The 13,199-nt window shown below is 34.4% G+C and overlaps 1 protein-coding gene across 1 annotated transcript in view; it reads right to left on the bottom strand.

Annotated features, from left to right (window-relative positions):
* LOC122071968 overlaps positions 1 to 5,491 on the bottom strand; it is a 20,254-nt gene extending 14,763 nt beyond the window's left edge. The window contains exons 1-4 of the mRNA XM_042636464.1: positions 5,178 to 5,491; positions 4,229 to 4,296; positions 3,180 to 3,327; positions 2,999 to 3,079 (exon numbers count right to left, since the gene is read on the bottom strand). Coding sequence (XP_042492398.1) covers positions 2,999 to 3,079; positions 3,180 to 3,327; positions 4,229 to 4,296; positions 5,178 to 5,441 — 561 coding nt within the window. The 5' untranslated portion in view covers positions 5,442 to 5,491. The remainder of the gene's footprint in view (positions 1 to 2,998; positions 3,080 to 3,179; positions 3,328 to 4,228; positions 4,297 to 5,177) is intronic.
* Positions 5,492 to 13,199: the final 7,708 nt, after the last annotated feature.

The raw sequence follows: 13,199 nt of genomic DNA, 5'->3' as shown, positions 1-13,199 counted from the left end.
AACTTATACGTATTGATTGACAGGGGGTTAAACATTAAAATATCATGGTTCATGGACTCATGGTCTATGATGGACTTTGTGGATCTTGTTTTGGGCATCATAGAGGTAAGTATATCTAACTACATACTTAAATAGTTAAATATTATATTATTTATAATATTTCATTAGGAATTATATGTTGTTATGCCTTTTGTTTTATTTATAGCTTTTTTTTTTATAAATAATTTTTTCATTTTTTGTTGTGTTTTCTCATATTAGAAAATATATATCACTTTGCAATTTGCATTGATATGAATTTCATGTTGAATGTTGATTCTTGTCTCTTGATGTTGCTTAAAGTGTGTACTTTTTTCCCTTGATGTTGCTTAAAGTCGTGCTTCTTGTATTTTGATATAACTTAAAGGCTTGATTTTTTACAAGCAATTTAAAATTAAGTATATCATTGTTATACAGTTATACTAGATATTATAGATATATTAAAAAAAATAGTAACGTTTTTTTTTCCGCCTTATTCGCCTTAAGGCGGGCACCTTCTCGCCTAAGAGCTTAGACAACCCTCCAACGCCTTGGTTCGCCTTGGCATCGTGACAACTATGGTTCACGATACCAACCCCGGGCACCATAGACCTTATCCCAGTTGTGTCTAGTTCCAGGACCTCCTAGTCAGCCGAATCTTTTGATTAACATATACATGATTTGCATGCAGGTATAAAAAGACAACTAACACTGAGGAATGAGCAATACAAATCAAAGGCAGATGTGCACAGAAGGCTACAAGAGTTTCAAGAGGGCGATATAGTGATGGATAAGAATCAAGCCACAACGCTTTGTTAGGGGAAAAGCGAGTAAGCTATATGCTCATAGCACAGGTCCGTTCAAGGTAATCAAGAGGATAAGTGCCAATGCGTATGTTCTTGATCTGCCAGCTAGCATGAAGATCAGTAATATTTTCAATGTTGAAGACCTAGTCCCATACCATGGTACCTCTACCATTACCCCTTTCTATTCTGATGACCTTGAAGACTTCCCCTTCACCATTGATGAGACCACTGAGCCAAACCAACCACATCCCCCCACCTCATTACCACCTATGCGTAATGGTCACAAGAGGAAATGAAGATATTGAGGAAATCCTTGATGAGAGGATTGTGTCTATACACACTGGAGGTTCTAGAGAGTTCTTAGTCAAGTGGCGTAGACGTCTGAAAATTGACAACACCTGGATCACATTGCAAGAAATCCAACAACTCAACCCAAACCTGCTTGAATATTTTATGAGCTTTAATTCACCGGAGGTCAATTCTTTCAAGCCGGGGAGAGTTGATGGGGACATCAAGGTGTACAGATGCAAGAAGAAGAAACAACTATCTTTGTAGCTAGAAGAATAGAAAGAAGGAGGAGGAAAAGGAGGCTCGATCCAGCCTTTCCATCGCTGGATCGAGTCCCTCTCTCTTTCCAAATTTCAGCAAATCTTATGGGCCCCATTAGTTGTTAGTTTAGTAGCTTATTTTTAGAATATTCTTTTCCTTGTTAGTCTGTCAATTAATTAGGAAACTAATTTATTAGTTGTTAGTTTTTAGGAAGTCTTTATTTACTTTTCAATTGGTTCTTTTTTATTTTTAGTAACTAAGTTTTATATTTTTGTAATGGCCTAGGCCACGATGGAGTTAATGAATGAATGAATGAATGAGAACTTTAAAAGTTTGTCCAAATTGGAAAACTCCCCAACCCCCTACAATTTCCCTCTCCCTTTCTGATTCTCTTTCTCTCGTTAATCTCTCTTTTCTCTCTCGGTTCCTCTCTTTCTTGGTTTTCTTGCCCTCTCCCTCTTTGTCTCGGCTGTCTTAATATTGCAGCCTCTCTATTTTTCTAGTATTATTGTTGAAGACAGGTGCTCTTCCCTCAAGCAGCCAAGGATCGATCAAAGCACCATTGTTTCCCTACACTACTGTTAAGGATACTGCTGCCTCTTCTTCAAGCAATCGAAGGCTGGCTACTGCACTTTGTTTTCTGTACTATTGTCAATAGATGTTGTTCTCCCTTCAAGCAAACAAGAGCTGCAATAATTCCGGATGGTTTTCTTCAACAACATTCAATCTGGACAGCAATCCTTAATCACGGTAGACTTTGATTTCTTCTTCTCTTCTCTGTTTGAACAGTGGATAGGTAAGTAATTAAACTAAACTCCCCACCTCCATTAATCCCCTGTTATATGTTTGCAGCTCATTATCATTGAAACGCCCCTGCCCCTTCGTTTATGCCTATTTTACCTACTGTTTTAAGTCTTTTCTTCACTGTTATATCTCCAAAACCCTTGCTGATTTCCTATTTTAGTTGGCTTCTAGAGGACATTGATTATTTGCATATCTTATTTGGTGTCTAGATTGATTTGTGCTGAACCTAACATTCGCATGACGTTTGTTCCCTTCCCCATGTCCCCACTTGAAGCTTAAGAAAGTTTTTGTGTTTTTCCGCTTAGATTGATATTGCTCATGGCTACATGTTGATTTGTCTTTATTTATTGCATGTTGAATCTTGTTTTGTTGAGCATATCTAAATCCCAACTTAATCCCCAGACCCCCCTTAAGTTTGTCTTACCCTAATTGAGTCACTCTTGTAGGGACCCTAGTTGTCTAGGAAATCCCCTACATCAGAGAGCATATGAGTTGCAGCACTTGCTGACAAAGAGATGGAAAATCAATTGAAGTAGTCTGGCCATTTGTATTGAAGACCAATTAATATACTGATGAAGAACAATATGGTGCAAGTTGGTGACACTAAAAGGCCTCTCATTGATGATGTTTCAAAATAATGGAAAACTTTTGGAGACGAAAAAATTATTGAATTAAAATTAAAAAGAGTTAAAATATGCATAATGATACACTTGGGACTCAAAGAAGCACACAAAGTATCTATGTATAATCATTATGCAAGGGATGGAGAATTAACCTGGGTATAAAAAAGAATTCATCATCAACCTTTTCTTCCATAGACTTACCGGGTTCCTCTTGAGCTCTTCTTCATTCATACCCATGCCTACTATCCTCTCTTGTTTGTATCCTGCGGGAAAATGGCTAACCTAGATGCAAAACAGAAGATTATCAGATTTAAGTTATACTAGTGTTTGACATATCATGAGGAAAAAAAATTTGGAGCCTGGAGAATCATGAATATCTCACCCAACTGCTACATAAATCCAGAAGACATACTCCTGGAGTGTTACTGGGAGGAAAGACCTTGGAATAGAACTTAGTCAGCGCAGCAATGGCTGGATCATCAATGTGTGTCACAAAGCGTGGAGTCTCATAGAACAAAGAATCTGGCGACCTATCAAAGTCAACTGCTGAGTTTTAGAAATACAAAAATTTATAACTATAGCATCTATTAGTAAAACTTACTACTCAAACGATCAACTCATAAATTGATGAAAACCTTCACATATACATTTCTAGCTTGCTTGATGTTGAATATTATGTTCATTTTAATCCTTAAACCTTTTATAAAGTCCTTGGTTATATATTTGTTTAATATTGATCATCATCATCATCATTAGTATCGCCAGCAATTATCTTAAATGAGTAATTGGTTTAGAACTATGCGTTGGGGATGGGTATGTCTTGTATTCTGTAATGATCTACATAATTATAATTTGTATGTAGTTGTAATTGGGTCAGGTTTGGGTCCATTAAATGTACGGGGGTTTAATTGTAATTATGTGGGGTTTAGGGTTTTGGATTCCCTATGTATTGTCTTTGTGGTGAAAACCTTAGTCACAAGCAAAGGGGATCACTTTGTGAGGTGGGTAGTGGTGTCGAGAGTTTTTTAGGAATAGTGGAAAATCTCTAGTTCTCTCGGGTGGATGTAGACAATCTTGCCGAACCACGTTAAATCCCTTGCCTTGTGTGATTGTTTGCTTGCGTTTCTTCATCGTGGTTGTGCATGCATCCCCAACACCATGCAAGGTGGGATTTCACAACAAAAATAGAGAAATAAAGCAGCTCCAAATGCAGAATAGCATATGGAAGCAAGGTAATACAGAAATACCAAGGAAATGAGGGAAATATCTTAAATGAGTAATTGGTGTAGAAACATGCAAGATGGGATTTCACAAGAAGAAATAAAGCAGCTTAAAATGCAGAATAGCATATGGAAGGAAGGTAATACAGAAATGCCAAGGGAATGAGGCAATATCATAATCCAGTATAATTTACAAGATTAGAACAAGTACTCATCAAATCTCTGGAAATCCTCCTCCTTGAATGGAAATTGTTCTGGCCATTCTACATTCTTCAGCACCTTTCAGACCACCAAAACAGCTCATCAGGAATCCACCAGGAGTCTGAAGATTTCTGAGTACTATAGTGGCATTCCAGATTTCACAAGTTTAACAGAATGCAAGTATAACTAGGAACAACATTGGTTCACACAACTGTTAGACGTACTTGTACAACATTGTGAGCTTGTTATGTCACACAATTCTAATGAGTGAATTCACATGTTACAAGCAAATGACGCAGATCCCCCCCCCCTTCTTTTTTTTTTTTTTTTTCCTTCTCTTTCATTCTTTCTTTCTTTCTTTATTTTATTTATTTATTTATCCGAAATTCAATGCTAAACAGAGGAAGAATCAGACCTATTTTCAAAATGTAGTAACTTGCAGTCTATAACAAATTGATATTCCAGAAGAAATTACATTGTTGAAATAAGATGCGAGATAGGTTTTTATTCATTAATGTAGAAATTGGTGGTCCATTATACCCGAGAATTGCTAAGTTCACGGACCACATCTGTTCAGTCTTGAACACGAAGTGGAAATTTATTTCTCAGCTCCAACACATCATCGAGCTTCAGAATCTGAAAGGCCAAAGAACAGGAAAGAAACCCACACGCATGCAAGAATAGTAGTTAAACCTTGATACATGTTCATGTTGGAAAGTTGTATCTAATCCAGGTCATTAAAATTTAATCTATCTGGAATTATATCGTATTTCACCATTTCAATTCTCAATGCACCTACTAAAATCCAAACCGAAAAGTTGGAGGAAACACAGCAAGCAAAAAAACACCAGGAGAAGACAAGTCAAGCAGAATTGCTAAATCATGGAAATTAAGAAAAACCCAGAAGCTAAGATCATTGAAGACGCCAGAGAAAGAAGGGAATGTGGAAGAAGGTTCACCTGCTCAACTGAATAGGCATTTGGCTGTCTTGCAGAAGCCAACAAAGATTGTCCACCTCCCACTCCCATGCTCATAAACTGACCCAAAAATGAGGCACCAAAACCCAATACTAAGCGACGAGGTGTTCCCCTTCCGCTGCTCCATTTTTTCACTCTCGATACAGGATTCGAAGCAGAAGCATTAGTAGCAGAAGAAAGAAAGGCACCAGCCAAAACTGGTCGCCTGTGTTGTATTGTGTATCCGAGACGAAGCGGCAGAGCCATCTTATCGTTTCATCACTTTCCCCTCCACTGCTTCTTTATCATTTGATTTCGATTAATTGGTTCGGTTTCGGTTAATAGATTTGGTTTCAATTTGGTTCAAAGTGTGAAGGGTAGAAATCAAAATCAATCCGATTATTAAATAATTTCAATGACAAAAATTGAGAATGGTACTTTTGAAGCTCAGCAAAAAAAATGCTGTGGTTGCTGAGCTTAAACCATGACATCTAAGCTCAAATGGTAACTTAAGAAATAAAACAATTTAAAGTAATTTATATTATTTAAATCAACTACAAAACATTAGAGAGAGTGTGTATAGAATGTCATGACTAGCCAGTTTTTCTTACAGCTTAGCATGTATAATTGGATCAATAGCATATCAGTTCTAATCGGTTCAAAATCAATGGTCTATAGTTTCACTCTTAAAACCAAAGTCGAATCATTTAATAAATATCATTTTTCTTTTTTTTTTAACATCTTAAAATGGAATCCATTAATAAATTGTTTGATTCGATTTTGTTTGCAATTCAAATCCTTATCCATATGTACTACTAATTCGTCATTTGGCAGGTGTCGGTAACCTATAGTGATGGAGTATTACATTACCTTTCTTTCGGTTTTCATTCACATTTACTCTCTTCGTGGAGGGTAATAGCAGCACAACAGGATTATTCCGGCACAACAACATTTGGTTTGTGGCTCTATTCAAAAACTAAGCGAGGTGACTAGAGGTTGTGCTCTATATGAGCTCTTGTTGATAGGCTTTCTACTATTTGATCTTCCGAACATTTTGCTTCCAAGGGTGGGCCTATTTCCAATCCTACCTGAGAGCTTGTTTGTGCAGAGATCCTCTTAGCAAAAGCATTTCATTTTCAGAAGAGAACTTTCATTCTCAAGAAGATGAATTGTCAAAGTCTTGCCATTAGCCAAGAAAATGTGACTAACATGCTATAATTAGTTTGGGAAAGGGATAGATTGCCCTTACATTGGTATCATATGCACATGGAGGTAGAGACAAGTTTTTATAGTATGTTGATTTATTTATAGAAAGAACACGTCATTAAATGATGAGAGAGAGAGAGAGAGAGAGAGAGAGAGAGAGAGAGAGAGAGAGAGAGAGATTAGCAAAAATAAAAAGCTGTTTTTACACAAGTTTTAAAAATCAGAATGAGAAACAAGATTAGCCTCCATTGATTGGAATCAGTTAAAATTGACTAAATTCCAAGAAATTAGAATAAAAAAATTTCACAAATTTGTGATTAAAAAAAAAAAATCAAAAGACTTCTATTTTACTACAAAAGGTAAGTTTTACCAAAAGAATGGCCAAATATAAGATCCTAAATACATCCATGATTCTAAAAAGATGCAAACAGTAAGCGGGATTGAAATCTAAGTCAACCATTTTCAATTGGGATCTCTTTATTCTGAATCCATGCTTTTAAAATAACAGTTTTCTTGTCTTGTACATGGTTGCCTAGGAAATATTTTCCTATCAATCAAATCTTGGTTTATATGGCAACATCTCATTCCACTGAAGTCTAATCATTCCTCATTGGCTTAATAGTTAGGCTGACAGAGTAGTTGCTATAGCTCTGTCCGATTTTTTGGCGTTTGTTTGGTAGCCTATGCCTCCACTTTTTATTTCTTTTGATGTACCTCTTACCTGTTTAAAGGTATCACCAATTGGGTTTTGATAGTTCATAAATATTTTATTTTATGAAAAAAAAAATAATAATAATAATAATAATTATTATTATTATTTGAATGGTATGAAACTACAAGATGCAAAGGGATAGGATTCCACTCTCTAAAGCCCATGGACTAGAGAGTGATCCTAGGACTGGATTGACTTGTCCCTAAGCTTTATGGAGAGGAGTCAGATCCGATGTAGAGATTGGGCACAGAAAGAATTTTGTCATTGGTTTCGTATGGAAATCTCTCTCATATCCTTATGAATGTGTGAAAAAATATTTGGAATCTTAAAGTAGCCTCAGTTTAAGCAAAAGTTTATCTTTAACCAATTTGAAGATAGATTATTTTTTGCAATCTGACCTTGAGTAAATTGAAAAGAATATTTTCAACGGCATAAATAGAGGGTCATAGAGGGTAATACAATGTTGCTATTTTTAGGAATCTAATCACAAAGTCAAAATCACAATTGGTATAGAGATTCTCTCACTTAATCTCTTAAATTACTTCCCAGAGCTAGCCTTAAGTCCAAGGGCCGATATATTTACACAAAAGAGGATTTTTTTTTTTTTTTTTTAAAGAAAAATAGATTGCCACTGTGCAGTTTTTCCTTCACATGTTTTTTTTTTCCCCCTTCTGCCTGGTAATGTGGGCCCTTTATGAATGATACTTTTTTCATGATAGTCATTGATGCGGTGTGTAGATTTCTCCCCATACTAGTTGCGTGGAGAAATTTTTTTTTTTTTTAATGCGAAAAAGAAGAAGAAGGATCTAGCAGTTTGGATCCTCACTAGCTAAAGTCCAATGAATTAGAAGTCAATGGGGATCAACATGGTTTTAGTAAAACATAGATGAAACGTAAAAGAAATAAAAATTAGAAAGAGAAATTAAAAACTGAAGAAGAAAATGATGAAAAAAAGTTAACAAACATTTCATAAATGTTCAGGCTAAAAATGTGCAATTTTTTTCCTTATATATGTAATTGTATCCACTATTTTAAAGCTATATTATATCATAGATCGATCTTTCTTACATTGATTGGAGTATTTTATTTATCGCTTTCATCGGTCTTTGCTCTTAATGCATTTGTCATGCTTAAAACATTTATGTTTGTCATTTTATCTATCATCAAACATTGCTAGATATGCGGTTTGCCGATTTTTTTGATTGATTGCTATATTTTATGGGAAAAAAATCCCTGCAACGACTGTGTTATCCTTTTTCACGTCCTTTTCACATCCTTAGAGATTCAGATTTGACTATGTGAGCCCCTTGTTGATGAAACAATTTTCTGCATCATAATTGGTGTGGGATAAGAGATTCCTTCCACACTGAAGGCATTGGAAATCCTCTCCTTTATTTTATATGAGTTTATTTTTTAATTATATTAGATATTTATGATAAACATATGATTCTAATGAAAATATTTGTTAGATATGTATACATCTTATATTAGTGAGAGATATCAACCATGAGAATATTAAATGTTTTCAACAATAGAGTACATTTTTTTAGTGGAGAGATATCAACCATGGAATCAAAAAGATTCTTACTAAAATCATCCATACAAGGCAATTATGTAATCCCTCTCCCTTCGACGTCTTTAAGATGGGCCAATCCAGATAATCCTTATCTTGAACCCAACAATCACATGCATCACATGTAAATCCCAAGGAAGGAAGAAGACTCATATTGGCTCTAATTGTTTATGTATTTTCCCCTTTGCCATCGAAGGCATCCTAACCTTCATATTAAAATACAAGTAATAATAACAGATCACAGAAGAAATAATTCTGGATGGGCTACTACCCTTATAACAAAAGAAAATTGGGTTTTACTCTATACCAATTATTTGATGACAGGAAAATGTAATGAATCAGCAACAAGGGGTCTTCTCTATAAGTTAAAAAGGGCAAAGGAAGAAGGATGGAATATCCATGAGATATGGAACCACGTGGAAGAACTCGATAATCTTATGGCAACCAATAGGGCTTTTTTTTGGGCCATGGATCACTATACCTCTATTTTTCGAAATTGCTCAATTTTTGTTCAAACCCTTATTTTATATAAAGTCTAATAACAATTTACGTATCTTAGTTAAGAATATAGCTTACAATGCAATGGCTAGGAAAATGGAGAACATAAATCCCAAAGCCATGTTTTCAAACATATTTTGATAATTTATATATTTTCTTCATTCTTTAAAGAGAGAAAAAAAAAAATAGTAATCGAAATGTAATTAGGAAGAAAGATCTATTTAGGCTTTGTCTATAGGCCTTATGTTTAAGCCACATGATAATTCACCCAAGATTAAAAATATGTAACCCCATTTTTCATTTCAGCCTCTAGTCATATGCTTAGTTTTAATTCAATATCTAATCACCATGCCTTGGAAAATTACATGATTACCCACTTTTGGGTTTCTTCCACAAAACTACCCACTTAAAGTTTCAGTTAATAAAAATACCCAAAATCAGGTTTGATTTGGGTTTATAAACCTAATAATCCAAAATTTCAGTGAACAAAAATACCCAAAATTAGGTTTGGGTTCACAAAACTACCCAAAACAGTGATTCTCCTTCATCTTCCACATACAATCAAGTATTTTTTGTTAACTGAAACTTTAAGTGGGTAGTTTTGTAAACCTAAACATGATTTTGGGCTTTTTTGTTAACTAAAATATTGTTTGGGTAGTTTTGTACCCCTAAACCCGATTTTGGCTATTTTTGTTCATTGAAACTTTGGTTTGTAAAAGGAAACCCACAAGTAGGTAATCATATAATTTTCCGTCTAAACCTGATTTTGGATATATATTTCATATTTTGTTGGTGAATGAAATTGGACCCACTTTTGAGTTAGGACCATAAACACTCAAAAGAATCATAGCAACTTAAAATTAAAGAATTTAATTCTATTTGACAACCAAACACAGCTATGATACTGAATATTAAAAGGAATATCCATCATTTGTCTTTTACAAATTAGGTACCAAAATAAGTATAATAAGACCAAGATTAACTAAATCAAGTCCATCTTTGAAGTAGTTCCTTTTATTATTATATTATTGGTTCCGTATTGTTTTGGATTATGATTAAGTGGATAGTAAACAAAAAGACAATGAAAGAAAGGTAAGGAAAAATGACTCTAATCCCAATATTTTGTTTTTTTTTTTTTTGTCAGTTTTGATTTTATTAAGTAATCTAACTTCGAACAAAACATATTAATAAAATCTTTCCATTTGTTTGTTATTTTCTCCCTTATGTTTGAGGTTGGAAAAGGTTATGCAAACCTTTACTCCATAATGCTTTAGGAGAGAATTCTTTAAGAGGGAGAAAAATCTATTTTGAGTCATGTATAGGCTCTGTCCATGGGCCTTGTTTTCTTAGCCACATGATAATTTATCTAATATTGAAACTTTTCTAGTCCCATTTTCCATGCCAACATTTAGTCATGTATTAAGTTTGAGTCCAAATTACATAGCATCATACATAAAAAGTGAAATTTTAAAGAAAATAAAAATTGTAGTGATATTTTTATCACGAATTAGCGTACTTATCATCAATAATCACCAATCTAGGTTTTAGATCATTCTATGTATAAGTATCAATTAGATTGCATGGATAGAAATTAGGTTAAGGTGGACTTCAATATAAGAAACCAATCCACAAAATGCAAATAGAAAGGTCTAGTAAGCATCTTCTTTTGATCATCTGATTAGTCTCTTCATTCTTCTTATGAGACTTCCTAAATGAGTTCAATAAAGAAAGAAGACATAAAAGAAGAAAATGGATTTTTTTTTTCTTTTTGATAAAATAAGAAAAGGGAATCGAACTACGGATCTAGCTCCTCTCTTTAGAGTCCAGGAAACACAGAGCCATCCCATGGTTAGGAGGACCTGAATACCCGTTCCTAGGTCACCCCAGCCATGGGATGACTCCCTATTCCCTGGGCTCTATGGAGATGAATCCTATCAATTAAACTACACATCATATAGAGTTTACAATAAAAGCATCTATATTTCATATTCATTTTTCATATTTTTGGTGATAGAATGAAAATGGATATACCTTTTCATTGAGGACCATACATCTCAAAAAATCATGATATGATCAATATTAAACAATTGATTACCAAAAAATATCAATATTAAACAATTTAATTATATTTGACAACCAAGCACAGCTTTGAGAGTGAATTTGAAATGTATACGCATACTTTGTCTACAAATTAGGTACTAAAATAAGTATAATAAAACCAAGAGTAACTAAAATCCATCTTTGAACTATATTTTTCATATTGTTTAGGGTTATGATTAAGTGAATAGTAGACAAAAAGACAATGAAAGGGATGGCAAGGAAAATGACCTTACTTCTATATGCTGTCTTTTCCTTGTTAGCTTTGATTTGGATAACTAATCTAACTTTAAAACACCTATTAGTAGTATTAAAAAATTATTCTTTCTCCTATTTGCTTCCTCTTTTTCCACTTAGGTTTGGCAAACTTCAACTTGAAATCGTTTACGGAGAGGATTCTCTAAGTGCCCATTTGGAAGGAATCTTAAAAAACAACGAAATATCTATCACGTGGTAAGTTCAAATGGAGGCTAACATCTATGGACAAATAGAATCTAACGTCTCCTATCGTTTTTGAGCCATTTGTATATAAAGCCACTCAAACATTTTTTTTTTTTGGGGGGGGGGTGTTTGGGTGTTGTTCGTAGAGACCTATTCAAATAGATTATATGATTTCTCCGTTGGTAGATATAGTTAATTCAACATATGGTGTATTTGGATAATGGTATAACCCATTGTAGTTTTACATAAGATCAACTAATGGGGAACACTGTACCTTTGAGAAGCTTTCCGTGAACATTGCTGATTAGTCCGGGCACATAATGTTTTGACAATTCTGCCCCTTCCACCCCCCCCCCCACCAAAAAAAATAAAATAGAAATGAAGTATTAATAAGTTCAATCACAATAAGGTTTTTTGGGTTGAAAATTTTCAATTCGATTAAAAAAGATAAGGACCTTAAACTCCTTTTCGCACTTTAAATTACTGTTTTAAAAAATGGAATCAAATCAGTCGAATCAGCCGATTTTAGGGTCTTTGATAACGAATCCTCAAGTTCTTATATTTGAAGAGTCTGACTCTGACTCTGACTCTCAAGGTTTTTGAAACTGATTGTGATCAATTTCAATCCAATTCAAATTGAAATCAACGTAAACCAATTCTACCCTGAATTCCAAATTTAAAATCCTTGCATAGACCCCTATAGATTCCATGCAATCCTCTTATCAATTGTCATGAGAGAAGAAAAAACCAAAAAGAATAAAGTTTGCAAGCTTGCAGCAACTATTTGATTCTAGATGATGGAGGGAGCACAGGAGCAGTCATAAGTCATAACTCATTAGTGGGAATTCTGTCATCATCTGTTGGCAAAAAGCATATATTGCCTTTCTACACCAACCATGTCTTTGCCTATGAGAAAACTTTACGATTTAGGGTCACCAAGATATCTATTCATATGATGTAAATAGAGAAAGAAGTTCCACTCCTCCTACAACACCTAAAGCATCAACCACCATTCTAATCTTCATGGATATGGAGAATTGGATGCCTATTGCCTACCCACCACTGTTTTAAAAATAGGATTGGAAGTGATTGAATTGATTGAATTGATAATCGAATCAATTATCACTAATTCTGATTCTATGTGTCTCCAGGCTTTGTCGAGTAGGTCTAGTTCGGCTGAGTTTATTCGATTCTAGAATGATTCGAATCAGAATCGATGAGATCAACCTTGTACTAGATTCCGAATTTTTTTTAACCTAGATATTCAATGTCATCTCATATGTGTGATCTTTGGTTGCCGGACCTTCTAGTAGTTGTTGGCACTTAAAATGGATATGTAAGAAAGATTCCTCAACTGGCGTGTGGTATCTGGTTCCCAATTCAGTTCGGGGAAAATGAAACATATCTATGGAGCTACCCAATTTTTCATTTAGAGCTATGTCTCCTTGCAAGGAACAATTTTTTTTTTCTTTCAAATTTTATTGAATAATTGAACACA

The sequence above is a fragment of the Macadamia integrifolia genome, chromosome 2 (genome assembly GCF_013358625.1).
Source record: "Macadamia integrifolia cultivar HAES 741 chromosome 2, SCU_Mint_v3, whole genome shotgun sequence".
Classification (NCBI taxonomy): Eukaryota; Viridiplantae; Streptophyta; class Magnoliopsida; order Proteales; family Proteaceae; genus Macadamia; species Macadamia integrifolia.
Note: the sequence above shows the minus strand (reverse complement) of the source record. Positions and strands in the feature narration are given on the sequence as shown.